General features: G+C 37.2%; 1 protein-coding gene across 1 annotated transcript in view; it reads left to right on the top strand.

Moving 5' to 3' along the window:
* GALNT12 (polypeptide N-acetylgalactosaminyltransferase 12) overlaps positions 1–21481 on the top strand; it is a 49364-nt gene that overhangs the window by 6560 nt on the left and 21323 nt on the right. Inside the window, exons 2-4 of the mRNA XM_072604769.1 lie at positions 1984–2153; positions 8653–8842; positions 19531–19716. Coding sequence (XP_072460870.1) covers positions 1984–2153; positions 8653–8842; positions 19531–19716 — 546 coding nt within the window. The remainder of the gene's footprint in view (positions 1–1983; positions 2154–8652; positions 8843–19530; positions 19717–21481) is intronic.

Genomic DNA, 21481 nt, shown 5'->3' with positions numbered 1-21481 from the left:
TACATATATATGATAGGGCAAGTTTAGATTAGTAGATTGGCCAGTGTTATAAGATTATATGCATATTTGTGTATTGTGTATATATGTATATACATGTATATACCCCCCCAATTCATATATAGACTCTACTGCTAGCCATTTTAATGTGTATATACACATAAAGATGGTTAGCAGAAGTCTGTATATATAGAGTATATATGTACATATATATAATATACATTTATATGTGTATATATAGTAGAATTTAGTTTACCTTTTAATGTAACCTTCTATCCAATGTTGTTAAAATCTGTGTGGTTCTTAGGCTTTTAATTCCCAAGTACTCAGGACTTTGTCTCTAGCATCTATCTATTATAGGTTCCTAATGTGGTTGATACAGCCCCATTGGGGATGCTGGAAGATGGAGGAGGTGGTAGTAGCCTTGGGTGCACTTTAGTGGGGTGGTCATTGAATAAAAATAATGGTTAACCTAACCTATCCTCAGAAGGGCACTGAGTAATTTTTTTTTTTTTAAAAAGGGGCAGTAGGTCAAATAAGTTTGAGAACCTATGATTGGAAACTCTTTATGCCAGTGATATCCAGACCAATTTTAATTTTTGAGATATGTATGACATATAGAATATGTTTAAAAATATGGCATTATGTTACCTTCAGATATATATAATGTAACTTGATGAACCAGTGTTGCCAAATACAGGCATACCTCAGAGATATTATGGGTTTAGTTCCAGATTATTGCGATAAAGTCAGTATCGCAATAAAAACAGTCACAAATTTTTTGGTTTCCCAGTACCTATAAAATTATGTTTATGCTATAAACCTCTTGTAGTCTATTAAATATGCAATAGTTATTGAGTTGTGTCTGAATCCTTGTGACCTCATTTAGGGTTTTCTTATAAAAAAATATAAGAATGGTTTGCTATTTCCTTCTCCAGCTTATTTTACAGATGAGAAAACTGAGGTAAATAGGATTTAGTGACATGCTGAGGGTCACACAGCTAGTAAGTAAGTATCTGATGTTAGATTTGAACTCAAGAAGGTGAGTCTCCTGACTTCAGGCCTGGCACTCTATCAACTATGCCACTTAGCTGCCCATAGTATTATGTCTTAAAAAAAAGTACATACCTTACTTTAAAAATATTTTATTTCTAAAAAATGCTAATCATTATCTGAGCCTTCAGCAAATTGCAATGTTTTTGCTGGTAGAGGGTCTTACCTCAGTGTTGATGGCTGCTGACTGACCAGGGTGGTAATTGTTAAAGGTTGGGGTGGCTGAGGGAATTTCTTGAAATAAGACAATGAAGTTTGCCTCTAGTTTGATTCTTTCTTTCACTTAGAGACCATGGTAGGGTTATTAATTGGCCTAATTTAAATATTGTTGTGTCTCAAGGAATAGGGAGATTGGAGGAAAGGGAGAGAGATGGGGAATGGCCAACTGGTGGAGCAGTCAGAACACAGCATTTATTGATTAAGTTTTCCATCTTATATGGGTATAATTCATGGTACACCAAAACAACTATAATAATAAAATCAGAAATCACTGATCACAAATCACAGATTACCCTGACAGATATAAAAATAATGAAAAAGTTTGAAATATTATGAGAATTACCAAAATGTGATAGAGACACAATGTAAGTACATAGCATTTGGAAAATGGCACCCATAGACTTGACACAGGGTTGCCACAAAATTTCAGTTTCAGTATCTGCTGAGAACAATAAAGAGAAGTGCAATAAAATGAGGGTTGCTTGTACCCCGTAAGTATCTGCATTTCCTATACCTAGGTTTCCTCATCTGTTAAATGGAGGTAATAAAATTTTCAGTGTCTATCTCACCAGAGTTGTTTTGAAGAAAACATTCGTAAACCATAACGCTCTATAGTGTGAACTATTACCATCTATCAATTACTTTCAGTCTAGCTCTGTTTGTGACTTACAAATTAGTGGAGTCTGAATTAATGAGTTTTTTTTTAATTTGCAGGTGCAGAGAGAAGAAATATGATTATGATAATTTGCCAAAAACATCTGTTGTAATTGCTTTTTACAATGAAGCATGGTCAACTCTTCTACGAACAGTTTATAGTGTTCTTGAGACATCTCCAGATATTCTGCTTAAGGAAATCATCCTTGTGGATGATTATAGTGACAGAGGTGAGCAAGTTTGTAGAATGAATTTTGTTAGAAGATGTAGTTTTTCTTGGCACAGAAATGACAAAAAAGTGCTGTAGAAAATAGAGTAGTACTTTTTCAGTAGTGCATCTCTAGAGTGATATATGCATGTGTGTGTGTGTGTGTGTTGCATAGAATATGTGGTCTGACTTTTGTCATTGATTAGAGCAGGAAGGAATTCTACGTCACTTTGCCCCGAGAATGTTCTGTCATTCTGAAGGACTTAAACCAGAAAGTTGGAAGAGACATGAATCTTTGGGTTAGAATTGTTGGTAGAAGACCATAGGGAAGCCATCCTTTACTTTATCAAATGCATATGAAATGACTCACAACGTTTTTCAGAATTTATGAGGAAACTTCATTGTAATGGCAGCTAAAAATTTCTGTCATATTAAAACTATGCTTGGAAATATACAGAGATAACTTTTTGAAAACTGGCCTTAGATTTTGGGTGAAAGTTGTAAAGATTTCTGGGACTGTTTTCATAAAGATGTCCAACAATGTAAGTGATCTATTCATTATAAAGGAGATGTTGGAAAGAGAAATGAATATTATGAAGAGGAGAGAGTTAGGATTTCTGTCCTCAAGTAGACTGTAGTTTTCCCAAGGGTTATATATTACTATAACTTACTAATCTTGATGGTTATCTCTTTATTAGAAGATAAGAGTTTGAGGGCAGCTAGGTAGTACAGTGGGTAGAGTGCTAGACCTGAAGGTAGAAAGACTCATGTTCCTGAGTTCATATCTGGCCACAGATATTTTCTAGCTGTATGGCCTTGCGCAGTCACTTAATCCTGTTTGCCTCCACTTCCTCATCTGTAAAATGAGCTGGAGAAAGAAATGGTAGACCATCAGTATCTTTGACAGTAAAAGCCCAAACAGGGTAACAAAGAATCGAACAGGACTGAACATGCTATTAGAGGGAAGATTTATAGAAATATAATCCCTAGGCATAATACAGCCACTCTTATGGTTGAAAAGACATGCCTGTCCCATACTAGTGTTGACAGCCCTGACCTGTAAGATACATACATCTCACATTTTGTGGGATGTAGGGAGAGACTAGTTACTAGATACTGTGAAGGAAAGAAAGGAAACAAGCATTTATTAAGCACCCACTGTCTATCTATGCTTTACAAAAATTTCCTTTGATTCTCACAACATCCCTGGGAGGTAGGTGCTTTTGTTATCTCCGTTTCAGAGTTAAGGAAACTGAGGCAAACAGGGGTTATGGGACTTGCCTGGGGTCACACAGCTAGTACTTATCTGAGACCAACGTTGAACTCAGGTCTTCCTGACTCCAGGCTCAATGATCTATCCACTGCTCCACCTAGCTATGAAAGCATGACCCTGTCAAGTCAGGTCATAAATGGCCAAACTTGAAATTCCCGGCTGTGGTTGCTGACAAGAATTCATTGAAATAAGACCTTTTTCACCATGTGTCAATCTCAAGACCAATTTACATAGTGGGAGTGGATGTCTACCATCCTTATACATGAGAAAAGTTAACATATTTTATTCCTTTTCTTGATAGTTTTCCTCAAGAGTAAGAACCATCCTGAGGTACTTGAATAGCTACATCAAGATACATTTGGAGACAATGATAAAGAGATGTGGTTTTATATAAATGTAAAATTAATTTTTAAGCTCTCAGCAAAATGTCAACCATAGAAACAAAAATGGAACATCAATAAGTCACAGAAGGATTATTCCACAGAATAGCTGGAAAGCAAAGCAAACAGCACACTTGGGTATATAGGTTTTTATGGTGGCAGAACAAAACATTCTGTGGTGTGAACCTTGAGACCAATCCTCCTGGGAATCCAAGGAGAATTGGCATCTGCTCAAAGAAAATCTTTCAGTGTATGTTAGAAGGATTATTCAAAAGACCTCAATTGAGACGGTTTTCAGAGAGTGTTCACTATTCCATAGCCTACAATTAGAGATGGTCATGATTATAATAACTCAGATTTATAAAGTGTCTTGGCATGCTGGCACAGACTTGTCATCCCAGCTACTGAAGAGAGTAAAGCTGGTGGATTGCCTGAGTTTCGGAATTCTGTACTGAAATAGGACTAAAGCCATATTAAGCCAGCAATAATATAGTGAGGGGTGAGTGGGAGGAGGTGTCCACTGCACTGCTTTAAGGAGGGGGTGAACTGGCTTGGGTCAGGAGCTGGTCAGGCCAAAGTTTGCTTGCTCATCAACAAGGGAGTTGTGCCTGTAACTAGTGGCTGGACTTCCAGCTTGGATGAGATAGAGGGTGTAGTTTCAAGAAATGAAGGAAGAAATGAAAGGAAGGAAGGGAGGAAGAGAAGAAAAAAGGAAAGAAAGGAGGAAGGGAGGGAGAAAGAGAAGTAAAAGGAAAAGAAGAAAGAGAAAAATAAAAAATAATATTTAATGCTTCAAGATTTATAGATTTTTCCCCCTCCCAAAAACTGTTATAAGGAAGATAGTTATAAATATTACTATCTTCATTACATAGATTGAGAAACTGAGTCTCAGAGAGGTTAAATAACTTGCCTGTGGTCATCCAATTAATGTATGTTGAAGTTGACTCCAAGGTCAGACTTTGTTACATCACACCACCTGTACATGAGATGAGCTCAGAATTTCTCTGACCCTCGAGGGAAAGTATGTAAAGGAGCACTAAAATAAGACAGACTTTCCATTACCATCAGAAGGCGCTGCCAGAAACCTCAGGTGAGGAGGAAGACACAGCATGTTATCTTAGCTTTTTACCTTGTGGATCTGGTGCATGGCAGAATGCCATCTAGCCTCTGGCATGTCCTGATGACAGTCCTTAAGAAAGGAGATAAAGACAGGTTGGCAGAATATCAGTTTTGCATGTGCCTCCCTGATGTCATTAACTGGCTCCAAGGGAATATAATGGAAGGTGAAAACAATGTTACAGGAGGAATAAATTCCTTAGAAACAGAATTGAGCAGAGTTGGCCATGCCAAGAAACTGGGAAGGTAGGCATGGCAGCTGTGCTCTTCTTGTCACCAAAGTAATTTCACACTTTTTCCCAATGAGCTTTACTGCAGAATGACTTCAGTTAGGGCCGTGTCATTTGGGACATTTCTGTATCATGCCACCCTTTCATTGCCTCCCAGCGATAGTGAAGCACTGGTAAACGTTAGCAGAACCATGACAGTGAAAATGACAGATACACAGAACCTTTCCCAGATTCACCTTTAGATTCTTTTCCCTTTGCGGGGAAAGACAAATGAACAAATAAACAACTTTTTCTAGAGTCCTCCTGAACTCTCTTTTTCTCCTTGTAGAAGCTTTTCTTTGCTGTATACAACTTGATCTGTATTTATGTGTTTACATGTCCCCCGTTAGATTATAAACTTCTTGAGTGTAGAGATTAACTTTTGCCTCTTTGTATCCCCAGTGGTTAAATACAGTGCCTGGCATATATTAGGCACTTAATAAATGTTTATTGAATTGAGTTGAAATTTTTAACTGTGGATAAAAATCAGCATGATAAAGTAGATAAAATGCTAGTCAGGAGTGAGGAAACCTTGGTTTGAATCCTGCCTCAGTTACTTACTTGATCTATGACCTGGGCAAGTCACTTAACTTCTCTGGAACTCAGTTCGCTCATCTGTAAAATGAGAGGATTGGACTATGTGACCTTCAAAGTCTTTTGCAGCTCTAAATCTGTGATTCAAAAATAAGTTAACTATCAAAAATTATATATTAAGCATCTACTATATTCCAAGTACTACGAAGATGCTGGGGATTCTAAAACAAAAATACCTCTGGATCACATTTTTGTAACCTAACAATAGCATGGCAGACTTGCTGTGTCTTCAAGGCAAGGTTTATTTCCCCATTTTCTTTCTGGTATCTTCTCAAAAGAGGACAAAGAAAGAAGATTGTATTTTGAAAGAAAGAAGATCTGTATTTTGAAGATACAGCGTGTTAGATAGTGAAAGAGCTGCTGCACTCAGAGGATGTGGTTTCAGATCCTATCTTAGATCCTTAGCTGTAGAGTTGGAACCCTGTGATCTTATGTAAGGATGTTTTCAATTAAACATACACGTACATAAAATGAATTAGATTGTAAATTTATTGATGGCAGTGGTAGGGAATGAGTCCATAGTGAACACTTAATGAATAAATTTCTTATGGAGCTTTTATATCTCCCATAGAATCCAGCATAATGTTAGTCACATTAATCACCAGCTAATGTTTGTTGATTGTTATCAGATTATCCTCAATGGAGAGAAAGAAACCAATAGCTTAGGCAGGAGGTGGTAGGGTCTTAGCAGAAAGAACCACATATCGTAGGCCAAATGAAAAACTTGGGACTGGCCATTGAGATGGATGTACCCACGCTACACCAGTCAGCAGAAATAAGATCAGCTTCATTATCTCTTCCATATCCTACATTAATGATGGTCATGGATGGGATCATTATGAAATATTACTATTAGTAAGAATGGCAATGAAATAGAGATTTACTTGAGTGTTTATCTGATGACTAAGATACAGGTATAGAATCCTGGCTAATAAATTACTTGAAATCCACAATGAAAGAGGTAAGGAGAGAGACCACAAATCAAAACCAGCATTTTCTAGTCAGGTATCATGATTCAAGTTTCAGAATCTCCCAAGGAAGTGAAGGGGTCAAGGGATTATAGGAGGAGTAACAAAGGGTAGTTTTGGTGTTACAGGTACAAAAACAGCTCCAAATATCTTAGGGTGAAGAAAATCATCCAATTCTGGAGAAGAGAATAGGAGCTTTTGGTGTGAATAGGAAAGGGTGTCCTTTCCAGGATATGATCAAAGCATTGAGAAGACGTCATTAGAATTGGTACTGAGGGCTAATGGCTCTCTTTTGGGGATCCACATCTTCTTTAAAATCTTCAGTCTTTTGACCAGGCTGATAAATAATTTGTCAGTATGTATAATTATAACATTATAATGCAGTTCAACTATTACATGAACACACATACATATGTATATACATATGAAAATATTGCAACTTGGGTATGGTGATTTAATTCACTGTATACATATGTGTACACACTGTACATATGTATATACACTTAGATCACTATACCCGAATTTCAATATCTTCATATATAAACTGCAATATGGCATCAACAGTAATGCATATAAAGATTATAATATTCATAATTAGATCCTTTGTTGTCACCAGCTGTTCTGCTTTCTCTCAAGTACCTTGTCATCTTCATTATGCCCCTGTGCCTGGTACCTCTGGCATTTCCCTCCTCTGCTTTTAGCTTCTTTTTGTATTATCTTCCCCCATTATATTGTAAGCTCCTTGAAGGTAAGGATTGTCATTTTTTTTCTTATTTGTATCCCCAGTACTTAACTCAGTGTCTGACACATAGTAGGAGCTGAATAAGTGTTTATTGCAGTGTACTGTAAATGCACAGTGGGAGTAGATACTATGGGTAATTTGTTTTACAATTTTTTACAAACTTTTACAGTTAGGTGTACCACACCTCATTACCATTAACAGCTTATAAAAGATCAGTTAACAAATATTTATTGAGTGCTCACTATGCACAAGGAGAAGTGGTTTTCGTTTAATTCTTACCATCTTGAGGCATTATTCCTATTATTTTTGGAGGAAATTGAGACTAAATTGGTACTTAAGATTGTGTTTATTTTGAATGTTGTTGATAAATTGCTTTTTTCTTATATCTGTGCGATATACTATTAACTTTAAATTGGCATGGAAGACAGTATATCACAGGTCAACTGGATGACCATCAAAGAATCTGATTTTGTTGGGGAAAGAAATCAATATATTTCACCAATTCAGATTGAAACCATCCTATAACTTAGTAGATAAATCTCTGAGTTGCTTGAGGCTCAGAGAAATTAAGAGATTGCTTATGGTCACACAGGTGATTTTGAACTCAGGTATTCCTGAATCCAAATCCAGCACTCATCTTAATTATTCCATGTTGGAGGAAATAGACAATTCAAATCACTGAAAACACCTGATAAGAAAAGCATATGTGGTTTGCTATATTCAGAGAACAGGAAATAGCAGGATCTGGAGGAGGCAATGTGATATAGTGGAAAGGGCCATAGATTTGAAGTCCAAGAATCCAGATTCAAATTCTGGCTCTACTAATTTTAGCCCATGTGACTTTGAGTAAGTCACCAACCTCTTTGGATCTGAGGATTCTCATCTATAACACGAAGGAGGCTGAACTGGATGATCTTCAAGGTCTCTTCCAACCTTAAATCCTCTGAGCCTTTATTTTTCTAAGGTATTTTATTTTAACAGGGTATATGGAAGTAGTATAACTACTAAAGCTATTTTTCACTTTATTTTGCAAATTTCTGTTGCAAGGAGGTGTTATATAATAATTAAGAAAAAATAAAAGTATTTAGAAATTTTTTTCATTTTTCTAAAATGTGAAACCATTTATATTAACTTTAGACAATTTGCTCATCTTGTCATAATTGCCCCTATTCTTATTAGAACATTTAAAGGAGCCTTTGGAAAACCATTTGTCTGGCCTGCCTAAAGTGCGTTTAATCCGAGCAAATAAAAGGGAAGGACTAGTTCGAGCTCGACTTCTGGGAGCTTCTATAGCAACTGGGGAGATCCTGACCTTCCTCGACTGTCACTGTGAATGTCATGATGGCTGGTTGGAGCCGCTGCTAGAAAGGTAGGAGAATCTGTTTTAGTCACATGATTTGAAATGAAGTGAAGAAAGAATAATTTTTAAGAAACTCTCATTCTTTCTTTAATGTTGCTTATTCAGGGTACTCGTATCAGCAACTTTCACTCACCGCCATCCACAAGGACTTCATTGGTTTTTCAATCCACATTTGAGAGTAGTTGAATTCCTTGCTATCAGGAGATTTGTTGGCATCTTTACATTCTCATTTCTACCCCACTAGTTGAGGCCTTCAGTCTCTTTTTGTCAAGACTATTAAAAGTAACTTTCTCCTTGGTTCTCTCTTCATCATCATCTTTATCTTCTCCATCTTCTTCTTTTCCTTCTCCTTCTCTCCTTTTTTCTTCTCCTCCATCCTCTCCTTCCTCTCACTCTCCCTCCCTCCCTGCCCCTCTTCTCTTCTCACTCCAATCCACCTTCTGCTCAGTTGCCAAATTGATTTTCTTAAAACAGAGCTCTGACCATGTCAGCCTTGATACTCAATATATTCCAGTGGCTTCCTATTACTTCCAGGATTAAAAATTTTCTCTGTGCTCCCTGTAATGTGGCCTTTTCCAACTATTCCAGTCTTCTTCCTCTCTCATCCTCTAGGTACATTGTATGATCCAGCTATATAATGGCCAACTTGGGTTGTGCTCTTTATACACAAGTCATCTTCTGACTTGGTGCCTTTATCCCTGACTGCCCCTTGTGCCTGAAATGTTCTCCCTCATCTCCTGTGCCTGCTGGATTCCCTGGCTTTCTTTAAGTTTCTGCTTAAATTCTATCTTCAGAAAGAAGATTTTCCAAGCTTCTCCAACTACTCCTGAGATCCCCTCCCATGCACTCTCTATATTCCTAGTTATTTACATGGTATCCTTCATATTAGAATATGAACTCCTTGAGAGCAGAACTCTTTTATGCCTTTATTTGTATCCTCAGGGCTTAAAACAGTATCTGGCATATTGTAAGCTCTTAAAAATGCTTTTTGATTGATTAGTTGTTAAGCCTACAGTCCTGGATTGCCTTCTATGCATTTTTTGGTGTTAGACAACCCTGGGTTCAGTTCTTGGTTCTACTACTTAATAGTTGTGTGACCTTGGGTTAGTTTGCTTTGCTCTGCTTAACCTCAGTTTCCTTATTTGTAAAATGAGGATAGGTTTAACTCATAGGATTATTGGGAGGATCAAATAACTGGAAAGGACTTTTAACACTGAAATACACCAATAAATGTGAAATCTCATCACTTTGGGTATTTCATGCCTGCTCATTATGTAGGACTTCAGTAGTTTACAATAGAGGGTTCACCCAAAGTTCTGAAGGCCTTTCTTGTTTTCTTCTGCAAGGTTAATAATTGTGTCCACTTATCGCCTGAATTTGCCATGTGACAGTACCTTTGTTCTCTTACCAAAGAGCAAGTGCTTCCCAAATGCTTGTTGAGTTATTGACAGATTTCCCTCTTCTTACCCTATCCCAGGTTTCCTTGATGACATCTTTTACTGCTCTTAATTTTGGAAGTCGTTCATTGATTATATGTTCTGTTTATTCACACCCTCCATTACTTTCTGTGTGGTATTTATTTTTAATTCTTGGGAAGTTGTTGTATTTCATGTCTTGCTGCAATACAGCAGCACTAGTAGGATGTTGGTATTAGACAGGTAGGCCTTTGTGACCATGAGAAGCTTGGAGTTATTAAAGGAGCTTTGTAATTTCTGGGGAAATTTAACACTATATAAACATACTTACACTAGAAGAAACAAAATAGAGTTTAGTTATGTTCCATTTAAAAAAAAAGAGATCCACTTTTTCTGTAGGAGAAAACATTAAAATAAGTAGTGGCATCTTGAAATGAGACAGATGGGTCTAATTCTCTTTCTGTTTTCCTTTACCTAAGAAAATTCTGAGAAGTACCAGTGCTAGGGAAAGGATGCTACCAGTTCTATGCCACTGGCAAGAGGCATGAGGAAAGACTATGGTGATCTAGATCTCTGGTTGTTCCTGAGTGCCCTAGCCACTGAGGACAATAGCACTCTTACCTAGTTCTGATCCCCATATTGGGATTACACTTTTTTCCCTTTTTTTTTGAGTTTGATTTTTTTTCTCCAGTTATATGTAAAAACAATTTTGAATATTAAACCTTGAATTCCAAATTCTCTTCCTTCCTTACTCCGCACCTCCATCCCCCATTGAGAAGGCAAGCAGTTTGATATAGGTTATACATGTGTAGTCATATAAAACATATCCATAAGTCATGTTGTGAAAGAAAACATAGATAAAAAAAAAATCAAGAAAAATAAAGTTGAAAAATATGCTTCAATCTGTATTCTGACACCATCAGTTCTTTCTCTGGGAATGGAAAGCATTTTTCATCATAAGTCCTTCAGTTGTATTGCTGAGAATGGATAAGTCATTCATAGCTGATCATCTTGCAACATTGCTGTTATATGCACACAGCACATTTCACTTTCCAGCAGCCCAGGCAAGTCTTTCCAGGTTTTTCCAAGAGCAGCCTCCTCATCATTTCTTATAGTACAATAGTATCCTGTCATAATCATATAACACAGCTTATTATCACTTTCTAATTCTTTGACCCCAGAAATGTGCTGCTAGAAATGTTTTTGTACATATAGGTCCTTTTCCTTTTTGTTTTTTTAAATCTCTTTTGGAATACAGACCTAGTAGTGGTATTGCTAGGTCAAAGGGTATGTATAGTTTTATAACCTTTTGGGTATAGTTCCAAATTGCTTTCCAAAATGGTTGAGTCAGTTCACAACTCCAACAGTGCATTAATGTCTCATTTTTCCCCATCACTTCCAACATTGTCATTTACCTTTTCTACCTTATTAGCCAATCTAATAGTATGAGGTCGTACCTCAGAATTGTTTTAATTTGAATTTCTCCAATCACTAGTGAGTTAGAGTATTTTTTCATATGGCAATTACTTCATCTGAAAACTGATCATATCTTTTGATCATTTATCGATTGAGGAATGGCTCTTATTTTTATAAATTTAACTTAGTACTCTATGTTTGAGAAAGGAAGCCTTTATCAAAGAAACGTGTTTCAAATTTTTTTTCACAGTTACTTTCGCTAACTGTATTTCCCTCCATCCTATTCCCTCTTCCCCTTTTTATGCTATTTTCTCTCTCTCCTTTCACCTTGTCCCTCCTCAAAAGTGTTTTACTTCTGACTATCCCCTCCCTTAATTTGCCCTTCCTTCATCACCTCCCCCTCCTTTTTTTATCCCCTTCCCCTCTTACTTTCCTGTAGAGTAAGATTGATTTATGTACCCAACTGAGTATGTATGTTATTCCCCCTTTGAGCCAATTCTGATGAAAGATTCACTCATTCCCCCTTACCTCCTCCCTCTTCTCCTCCATTGTAAAATATTTTTTTGCCTCTTTTATGTAAAATAATTCATCTCATAGACTGTCCCTTTCTCTTTCTCCTAGTACATTCCTCTCTCACCCCTTAATTTTATTTTTTTAGATATCATCCCTTCATATTCAACTCACACTGTGTACCTTTGGTCTCTATCTATCTATAGAGATATATATATCTGTAAAGATACATATATCTATATAGATATATACATATATCTATAGATAGATAGAGATATATACACTCCTTCTAACGACCCTAATAATAAGGTCTTATGAATTACAAATATCATCTTCGTGATTTCCCTTTCCTGTTTACCTTTTTATGCTTCTCTTGAGTCTTGTTTTTGAAAGTCAGATTTTCTGTTTGGCTCTGGCCTTTTTATCAAGAATGCTTGAAAGTCTTCTATCTCATTGAATGTCACTGAAGAATTAGACTCAGTTTTGCTGGGTAGGTGATTCTTGGTTGTAATCCTATCTCCTTTGCCTTCCAGAGCATCATATTCTAAGCCCTCTGATCCTTTAATATAGATGCTCATAAATTTTGTGTTATCCAGAATGTGGCTCCACCATACTTGAACTGTTTTCTTCTGGCTGCTTGCAATATTTTCTCGACCTCAGAGCTCTGGAATTTGGCTACAATGTTCCTGGGAATATTTTCATTTTGGGATCTCTTTTAGGAGATTATTGATGGATTTTTTCAGTTTCTCTTTTACCCTCTGGTTCTAGAATGTCGGCACAGTTTTCCTTAATAATTTCTTGAAAGATGATGTCTAAGGTTTTGTTTTGTTTTTTATCATGGCTTTCAGGTAGTCCAATAACTTTAAAATTATCTTTCCTGGATCTGTTTTCCAGGTCAGTTGTTTTTCCAGTGAGATAGTTCACATTGTCTTCCATTTTTCATTCTCTTGGTTTTGTTTTTTTTTTTAAATTTCTCATAAAGTCATTAGCTTCCATTTGTTCCCTTCTAATTTTTAAGGAATTAATTTTCTTCAGTAATCTTTTGGACCTCCTTTTCCATTTGAGCAATTTTGCTTTTTATTTTTTTAATTCAAATAAATTATACAATTTATTTATTTTCAGTTTTCAACATTCACTTTCACAAGAATTTGAATTCAAATTTTTCTCCCCATCTCTCCCCACCCCCACCCTAGGACAGCATGCACCCCATCTACCCCTTGCTCCAATCTGTCCTCCCTTCTATTACCCTCCACCTTTTCCCATCTCCTTCCCCTCTATTTTCTTGTGGGGCAAAATAGATTTCTATACCCCATCACCTATATATCTTGTTTACCAGTTGCTTGCTAAAACAATTTTTAGCATTCATTATTAAAGCTTTGAGTGCCATATTCTCTCCCTCCCTCCCTACCCACATACATGTGTAACAATGCAAAACACTTCCATAATAGTTATGCTGCAAAAGACTAACCATATTTCCCTCTGTCCTGTCCTGCCCTCCATTTATTCCATTCTCTCCCTTGACCTGTCCTCCTACAATAATGTTTGCTTCTAATTATCCTTTTCCCCAAATTTGCTATCCCTTCTATTATTTTCCCTTTCCTATTCTCTTCTCCCTTGCCTTCCTGCAGAGTAAAATAGATTTCCATATCCAATTGAGTGTGTGTTATTCCCTCCTTAAGTCAAATCCCAGGAGAGTAAGGCTCACTTATTTTCTTTCATCTGCTCCCTCTTCCCCTCCATTGTAAAAGCTCTTTCTTCCCCCTTTTATATGAGACAATTTGCTACATTCTACCTCTCCCTCTCTCTTACTCCTAGTACATTCCACTCAAGAGTAAATTTATTTTTTTTTTAGCTATTTTCCCTTCATATTCAGGTCAGCCTATGCCTTCTATGTGTATGTGAAGGTGCTAAATCCTGTGTTATCCTGATTGCATTTCCACAATACTTGAATTGTTTCTTTCTGGCTGCTTGTAATATTTTTTCCTTGACCTGGGAACTCTGGAATTTGGCAAAAATATTCCTAGGAGTTTTCCTTTTGAGATCTCTTTCAGGAGGTAATTGATGAAGTCTTTCCATTTCTATTTTACCCTCTGGTTCTAGAATATCAGGGCAGTTTTCCTTGATAATTTCTTGGAAGATTATGTCTAGGCTCTTTTTTTGATCAAGGTTTTCAGGTAGACCAATAATTTTTAAATTATCTCTCCTGGATCTGTTTTTCCAGGTCAGTTGTTTTTCCAACAAAACATTTCTCATTGTCTTCTATTTTTTCATTCTTTTGGTTTGTTTTATAATTTCTTGATTTCTCATGAAGTCATTAGCTTCCATCTGTTCCATTCTAATTTTTAAAGAACTATTTTCTTCAGTGAGCTTTTGAACCTCCTTTTCTATTTGGCCAATTTTGCTTTTTAAATCATTCTTCTCTTCATTGACTTTTTGAACCTCTTTTGCCATTTGGGTTAGTCTATTTTTAAAAGTGTCATTTTCTTCAGCGTTTTTGGGGGTCTCCATTAGCAAGTTGTTGACTTGCTTTTCATGATTTTCTTGGGTTGCTTGCCTCTCTCATTTCTCTTCCCAATTTTTCCTCCACATCTCTTCTTGATTTTCAAAATCCTTTTTGAGCTTTTCCATGGCCTGAGACCGTTGCATATTTATTTTGGAGGTTTTGGATGTAGAAACCTTGACTTGATGTCTTCCTCTGATGGTATGCTTTGTTATTCCTCATCTGAAAGGATGGAAGAAAATACATTTTCACCAAGAAAGTAACCTTCTATAGTCTTATTTTTCCCCTTTTCTTGGGCATTTTCTCAGTCAGTTTCTTGACTTTGAGTCCTTTGTCAAGTGGAGAGTGTACTACCCTAGGATTCAGAAGTTCTCAATTCTTCCAAGGTGATATGATCTAAGGAAAGGTGTTTGCTCCTCTCCTGTCCTGTGCTGTAGTCTGTGAGTGACCACAGTCACTCTTTTCTGCCTTGGAACTATGAAGAGGAAACCTGTTCCACTGTGGCCACAAATTCTGCTGTGCTAGTGCTCCTTCTTACCCAGGAACTACCAACCAGAACTGAGACCCAGATCCAAGTATGGGCAAAGCAACAGAGTCCTGCCTCAGTGCTAGCAAAAAGACCGTTGCCATCTCCTTTTGGCCAGTTGTTTGACCCCCTTAGCATCTGTGGGCTCAGAGTTCTGGAAGTAGCTGCTGTCACTACTGATTTAGTCCCTTCCAAGACCTGCTCCTGGTTTGCTGGGGCTGGGGCTGTTCTGGCACCCCCTGTGCTGGACTGCACTCCACTCTCATCCACATACAACAGACCCTTCCTACTGACCTTCCAAGTTGGATTTGGTGTCTGTGTGCTGAGAGGCCTGGAAACTGCTACTGCTGCCAGTGAATCAGTTGCCCCAAGGCCTACTTCTGGTTTGCTGGGGCCCAGTCTCCTATGCTGTACTATAATTCTTTCTCACCGTGGTACAACAAACCTTTCCTACCAACTCTCCAAGTTGTCTTGGGCTGAAAATTTGTTTTACTCTGTTGTTTGTGGGTTCTGTTGCTCTAGGATTTGTTTAGAGTAATTTTTTAGTGTTATTTGGAGGGTTGGGAGAAAGCTCAGGTGAGTTCCTGCCTTTCCTCTGCAATCTTAGCTCTGCTTGTGTTGGGATTACATTTCTTACCAGCAGTAACTCTCATTGCTTATTAATGTCATATCAGTCTGTGTCCTAAGACCTCATGTTACTGTGTAATCTTAATAAGGTATTTTAATCCCATATCTTGGTTTTCTGCTTCCAAATGGAAGAAAATAGCTGCCTATTATGTAGGGATATGAGTAGCTATGTGGCACAGCAGATAGAGCTCTGGATCTGGAGTCAGAAAGACCTGAGTTCAAATCTAGCCTCATATATTTACTAGTTGTGTGGCTGTGAACAAGTCACTTAACCTGTTTGCCTTAGCTTCCTCATCTGTAAAATGAGCTGGAGAAGGAAATGGCAAATCGCTCTAGTCTCTTTGCCAAGAAAACCTCAAATGAGGTCACCAAGAGTTGGACATGACTGAAACTACTAAACACCAGCAACAATAAATGTAGGAATATGATATGAGTAAAATATTTTTTTGCCACAGAAAAAGACCTAGAAGTTACCCAAGACCTTGTGGGTACTGGAGAAGGATTAGGTACCAAGGACAGCTCTACTTTGGACAGACAATGCCACTAGATTGAGAGTAAACTTGACCTTGGTTGGAAGGTTCTCAGAGCTAAATCACTCTACTGTTGACTTTAGAATCCAACTCAATATAGAATATCCAAAGGAAAGCTATTTGCTATTAATCTGCCAGATGTGTTAATAGTTTAGAAGCTGAATATCTAGGAGGTTAAGGATGTTCTGTTTTTGAGGGAACTTCATGATTCAGGATTTGGATCTGAGTCAGGCCATACTATATCAAGCTCAGGGGAAGCCTTGAGGCAGACTTTCTTTGTCAAGAACCAGTCAATTTATAGAGAACTGGTCAATTTAGAAGGCTACATGCAGTGGCCCATGGGGTTCTGTACTGTTATTTATACTTGAAGTCTGTAGAATATTAATCTAATCCTCATGGATATCTCTGGAACTGATTTGTTTTCCCTAACATCTGCTTAATGTGGCAATGACTCTAGACCACAGTGTCCTAGATATGAGCAATTAGGTTTGACCAGAATTAGAACTCTCTTGGCTACAGTTGTCATAGTGAACACTTAATTAATGCTCTTAAGTTTGTCATGCACCTATGTATTATTATTTTCATTTTACAAATGAGGAAACTGAAGTTAAAGAGAGGTAAAATGACTTGCCCAGGGTCACAGAGCTAGCGCTTGCTTAGGTAGGATTTAAACCCAAATCTTCTTGAAACTGCATCCAGCACTCTTAGCCATTATGCCACACCACCTCACTTACATGTGTTATTATATTCTACTAGTTTTTATTTTTTAGAATTCATTGTTATCTAAAACATAGTGGAAAATAGAAGATACAGTAAAAAGGACCTTCTAAATACTAGGATCTGTGGGTGTCTTAGCCATGGCCCCATTTTCTAGTATCAGTTTTAATGCTACAGACCACAGACAGGATATAATTATTGTTACTTAGTTCTTTTATTATTTAACAGCTCATATATATGCATATATATTGTTATTTCTCAGTTGTGTATTGAAGAGTCATGCTTTATATTTCCTTGTATTAAAGTGCCCAGCACTGTGACATATATTTGTAAATCATATAGTTCTGTACTTCTATCCAAAGTACTTTCATATACCTTTGATCTTCTTGTTAACCACTTGTAGTAGACATTATTATCCTTATTTAACAGAGGAAGACACTGGTCCTTGAATGTCAAGAGAATGGGTTTGGAAATGATCCTATACATAAGCATTAGTAGAGTAATTATGAATTCTTAAACAGACATAATGAAAGTAGTGTTTTGGGGCAGCATTTTTCAGAAGAAGAAAATAGAGCCCAGGAGACTAGTTAAGAGATTATTACATCAATTTGAGCTTGAAGTGATGAAGACCTGGATGATGGCCATGAAATATATACATCTATCAACAACGGAAATAGACTTTGATTAGATTCCAGAACTAAACAAAAGGAGGTTTTGTATTTTTTATTTGTATTAAATCATATATTTACTTATCGTCAATCAGCAACAGAAATATAGAACGCAATCGGCATAACAAGTTTTAAACAGGATCCAGAGAAGCCTCTCAGCTTAATATTCTGATGCTCTCCTAGGAAGTTCCCAGTTATGGTTCCTTGAAAAATTATCAGTAAGCTTTTATTTTCTTACTGTATCAGATGAGAGTATGATCAAGAAAAATAGACAGGTGGGCTTCATGAGAATATTAATAATAAAATCAAGATGATAAAAAGTATTAGAAAGTCCAAGCAAGGCACTATTATACCTGCTTTACAAATCTGGTTTCTGACCTGATGTCTCAAATGAAGCTACGTTCTCCAAAGTTCCCAGTGATTTTTTTAAATCGCCCAAATTGATGACCTCTTTTCAGTCCTCAACCCTGTTGATCTCTCTGTGACCTTTGGCACAGTTGGTCCCCATCCCCTCCTGGACTTCCCCCAATCTGAGTTTTTGTGACACAGCTCTTTGTTGGTTTTGCACTTAACCTTTCTGACAGCTCTTTCTCAGTCTTCTTTGCCAAGTCATTGTCCATCTCACGCCTGCTAGTTAGAGCTATTTGTTGTTGTTGGTTAGTTGTTTTCAGTCGTGTCTGACTCTTCGTGACCCCATTTGGCATTTTCTTGCATCATCCAGGCCATTATTTACTCATACTTTCTCTTTGCCCCATCCTAGCCTGCCAAACTCCTATTTGTTTTTCAAGGTTTATCTCCAGTTCCACCTTTATGAAGCTTCTGTATCTTCCAACTAAATGTCAGCTTTTCCTCTTCGGAAACCACAAGAACATGGTGTTCTTTTGCTAAGGCACTTGCCACCTTATGCCCTGTGCTATAGTTATTTACATGCTTGTCTTATCCCCCTCCCCCTCTTAGATTTTTAAGTTCTTTAAGGCAGAGGCTTTGCCTCACCTCCTTTTGTAGCTTTTGTAGTACTTTGTACAAAATAGGGACTCAAATATTGGTTGAATTGAATTCTGTTCTTCCTTTGGGACCCAGCTCAAGAATGACTTTCTCCATGAACTTATTTCCAGACTGCTTATTGTTGGCCCCTATGGTCTTATGGCAATTATGTTTTTATAACTTGAATTCATACTTAGACAGAGTGACTGAATTTTTCTTGAGTGGTTTTGTGTGTGAACTGACTCCCCAGTTTAGCCATAAGTGACTCAAAAACAAGAATATCTTTTACTTCTTTTGTGTTTTTCATAGTTTTAGCACATTTGTGGGGCCAACAGTAGGTGCTTCATAAATGCCTGGTAAATGACTAATTGAATAGCTAAAGACCAAGCATAGGCTATGTCTGTTTACAATGTTATTGTCATAGGTAATCATGTATTATTTAATTAAATAATGACTATGAGTAAATATGTTTAGCTTTCTTATGTTCTACAGCAAGGACCATTGTTCTCATAGGATTTTAGTCTTAAAGGGGACTTTGGGGTTCATTTAATCCAAATACCCACCCAGCGCAGGAATCCTATCTCCAACACTCCCAACATTGTCAACAAACTTCAACACTAACTCCAAGATGAATGGGGAATTCAATACCTTGGTGGGTAGCCAGTTCCATTTTCCATCATGGTGGCATGACAACTCTAACCCAATTATGGGTAATTATGGACAGTTGTCTTTCAAAATAGAAGTGCAAATAGAGCTTTAATTTTCAGATTTACTAAGGGGCAAATATCTAACTGCTATTTTCAGGATTAATGAAGAAGAATCAGCAGTTGTATGTCCTGTGATTGATGTCATTGATTGGAATACATTTGAGTATCTGGGAAATTCAGGGGAACCACAGATTGGAGGTTTTGACTGGAGACTGGTGTTCACTTGGCATGTGGTGCCAGAGAAGGAGCAAAAACGAAGACGTTCCAAGATTGATGTCATCAGGTCAGGAATCATTTATCTCTGTTTTATATTATTTTTCATGCTCATAATTTTATAAATCAGTTGTAACTATGACTCTTATCATGAACCTCTGTCTTTCTTCTTGACCTGGAGTATCAAACCCCTAGACTTGAATACTTGGATGCCCAGGAAACTTCATGAGAAATCTTCAGTTGGTTGCCATCTTTCTGTCAGCCCTTTCTGGACTACCATTTCCCGTTGACTTCCTCAAGAAAAAATTATTGTTGGAAGTTCTTGAGCTACCTGTTGTTTAGCTATATGTATGTACATGTGTTTGTTGAATCATCAGATGCATTATATCTTTTGGATAGGACTGTTAGTTTCTGAGATGGATAAAATCTAATATGGTGCCTTTTAGTTATGAATCTATAATCCTGTAATCCTACAAAACCCCAGTTAAATCATAATTAAGCCCTTTTTAACCCTGTTCAGTTGGATAAGCTTCTGGATAGGTACAGAAGAACAATTAATAATGGTCAAGAAAACGATGTGTTCTTTTGAGTTTGCTTCAGGACCACTTAGGTTCTCATTGGGCCAGTATTCCATGGGCTGGGGCCGGAAGTCTTTGTTCCGGCAAGTTGATAAATTATGTAAACTCCAGTTCATAAAGTGACAGGTTAATACTGGAGTAAACAGTAGTCTGGGAAGTGATCCCCCCTGATCAGGACTTTTGTTGACTCTGTAGGGTCCATTTTTTTTTCCCCAGAAAATAAAAACGTGAAAGGTTAGAAAAAGCATCACAAAGGAGGGGCGGGATTAAAGCCTACAGGCATCCTGGTATGGTGGAAAAAGTATTAGATTCAGAGTCTGGAGGCATTGAGATTTAAATCTCTTTCTGACCTTTATAAGCTATGGGATCATTGGCAAATCATTTAATTTCTCTAGGCCACAGTTTCCTTATTTGTAAAATAGGCATAATAATAGCACCTATCTCATAACTGTGAGGTTCGATGAGATAAAATACATAAATGAACTCGAAAACTTTAGTGTTATATAAATGTTAGATGCTCTAATTATAATAGAAAGGGAGCACCTTTAAATTAGTTCAAGGCAAATGGTCTTCCAGAGTAATGGGAAAAGACTTGTCAAAGTGATCTTAGCAAGCCTATTAGTAATCTTTGAGGAATAAGGGAGAATAAGGGGTGCCAAAATCTTGGGAATAGGGAAGTCATGCCTCAGTTTTCAGAAAGGGAGAAAAAAAATGATTTCAGAAAATTATTGATTGTAAGTTTAATGTTGGACCTTAACAAAAGTATAAATGTGGGCTTGCTATGCTAAAGTTTACTTCGAAAGAAATTGGTGATCATCAATAAATGAAAATCCATTTATTAATCAGTTACTGTTTGCTAAGCACTGTGCTAAGTGCTGGGGATATAACTCTGAAAGTACGTATAGTTCTTACCCTCTATGAGGTTATTTTCTAATGGGGGAACCTACATATAAAAGAGTGATGGCTGAAGGGGGATATTTAGATTTGGAAAGTTACAAGGAAGGTGCATAAAGCCATAGGAGAAGTAGATTGGCATACCCTTTGGAGTTAATTAGATTATGATTCTAGAACTGGAAAGTAGATGGGGATGGGAAAGTTGTTCTCAGTGTTTGAGATGGCTATAAAGTAAGTTAAGACTTAGTTGAATGTGGGCCTAGTTGTAGTAGATGACTAAGCCACCTATAAGAACTATGGAAATCTTCAGGCATGAATTCTGGAGATAAAAGGGTTAAGTCAACTAGAGCTTGGTTTCTGGTC

Source organism: Notamacropus eugenii, chromosome 1, assembly GCF_028372415.1.
Source record: "Notamacropus eugenii isolate mMacEug1 chromosome 1, mMacEug1.pri_v2, whole genome shotgun sequence".
Taxonomy (NCBI): Eukaryota; Metazoa; Chordata; class Mammalia; order Diprotodontia; family Macropodidae; genus Notamacropus; species Notamacropus eugenii.
The sequence above is the reverse complement of the archived record's forward strand: the minus strand, read 5'-3'. Positions and strand labels throughout refer to the sequence as shown.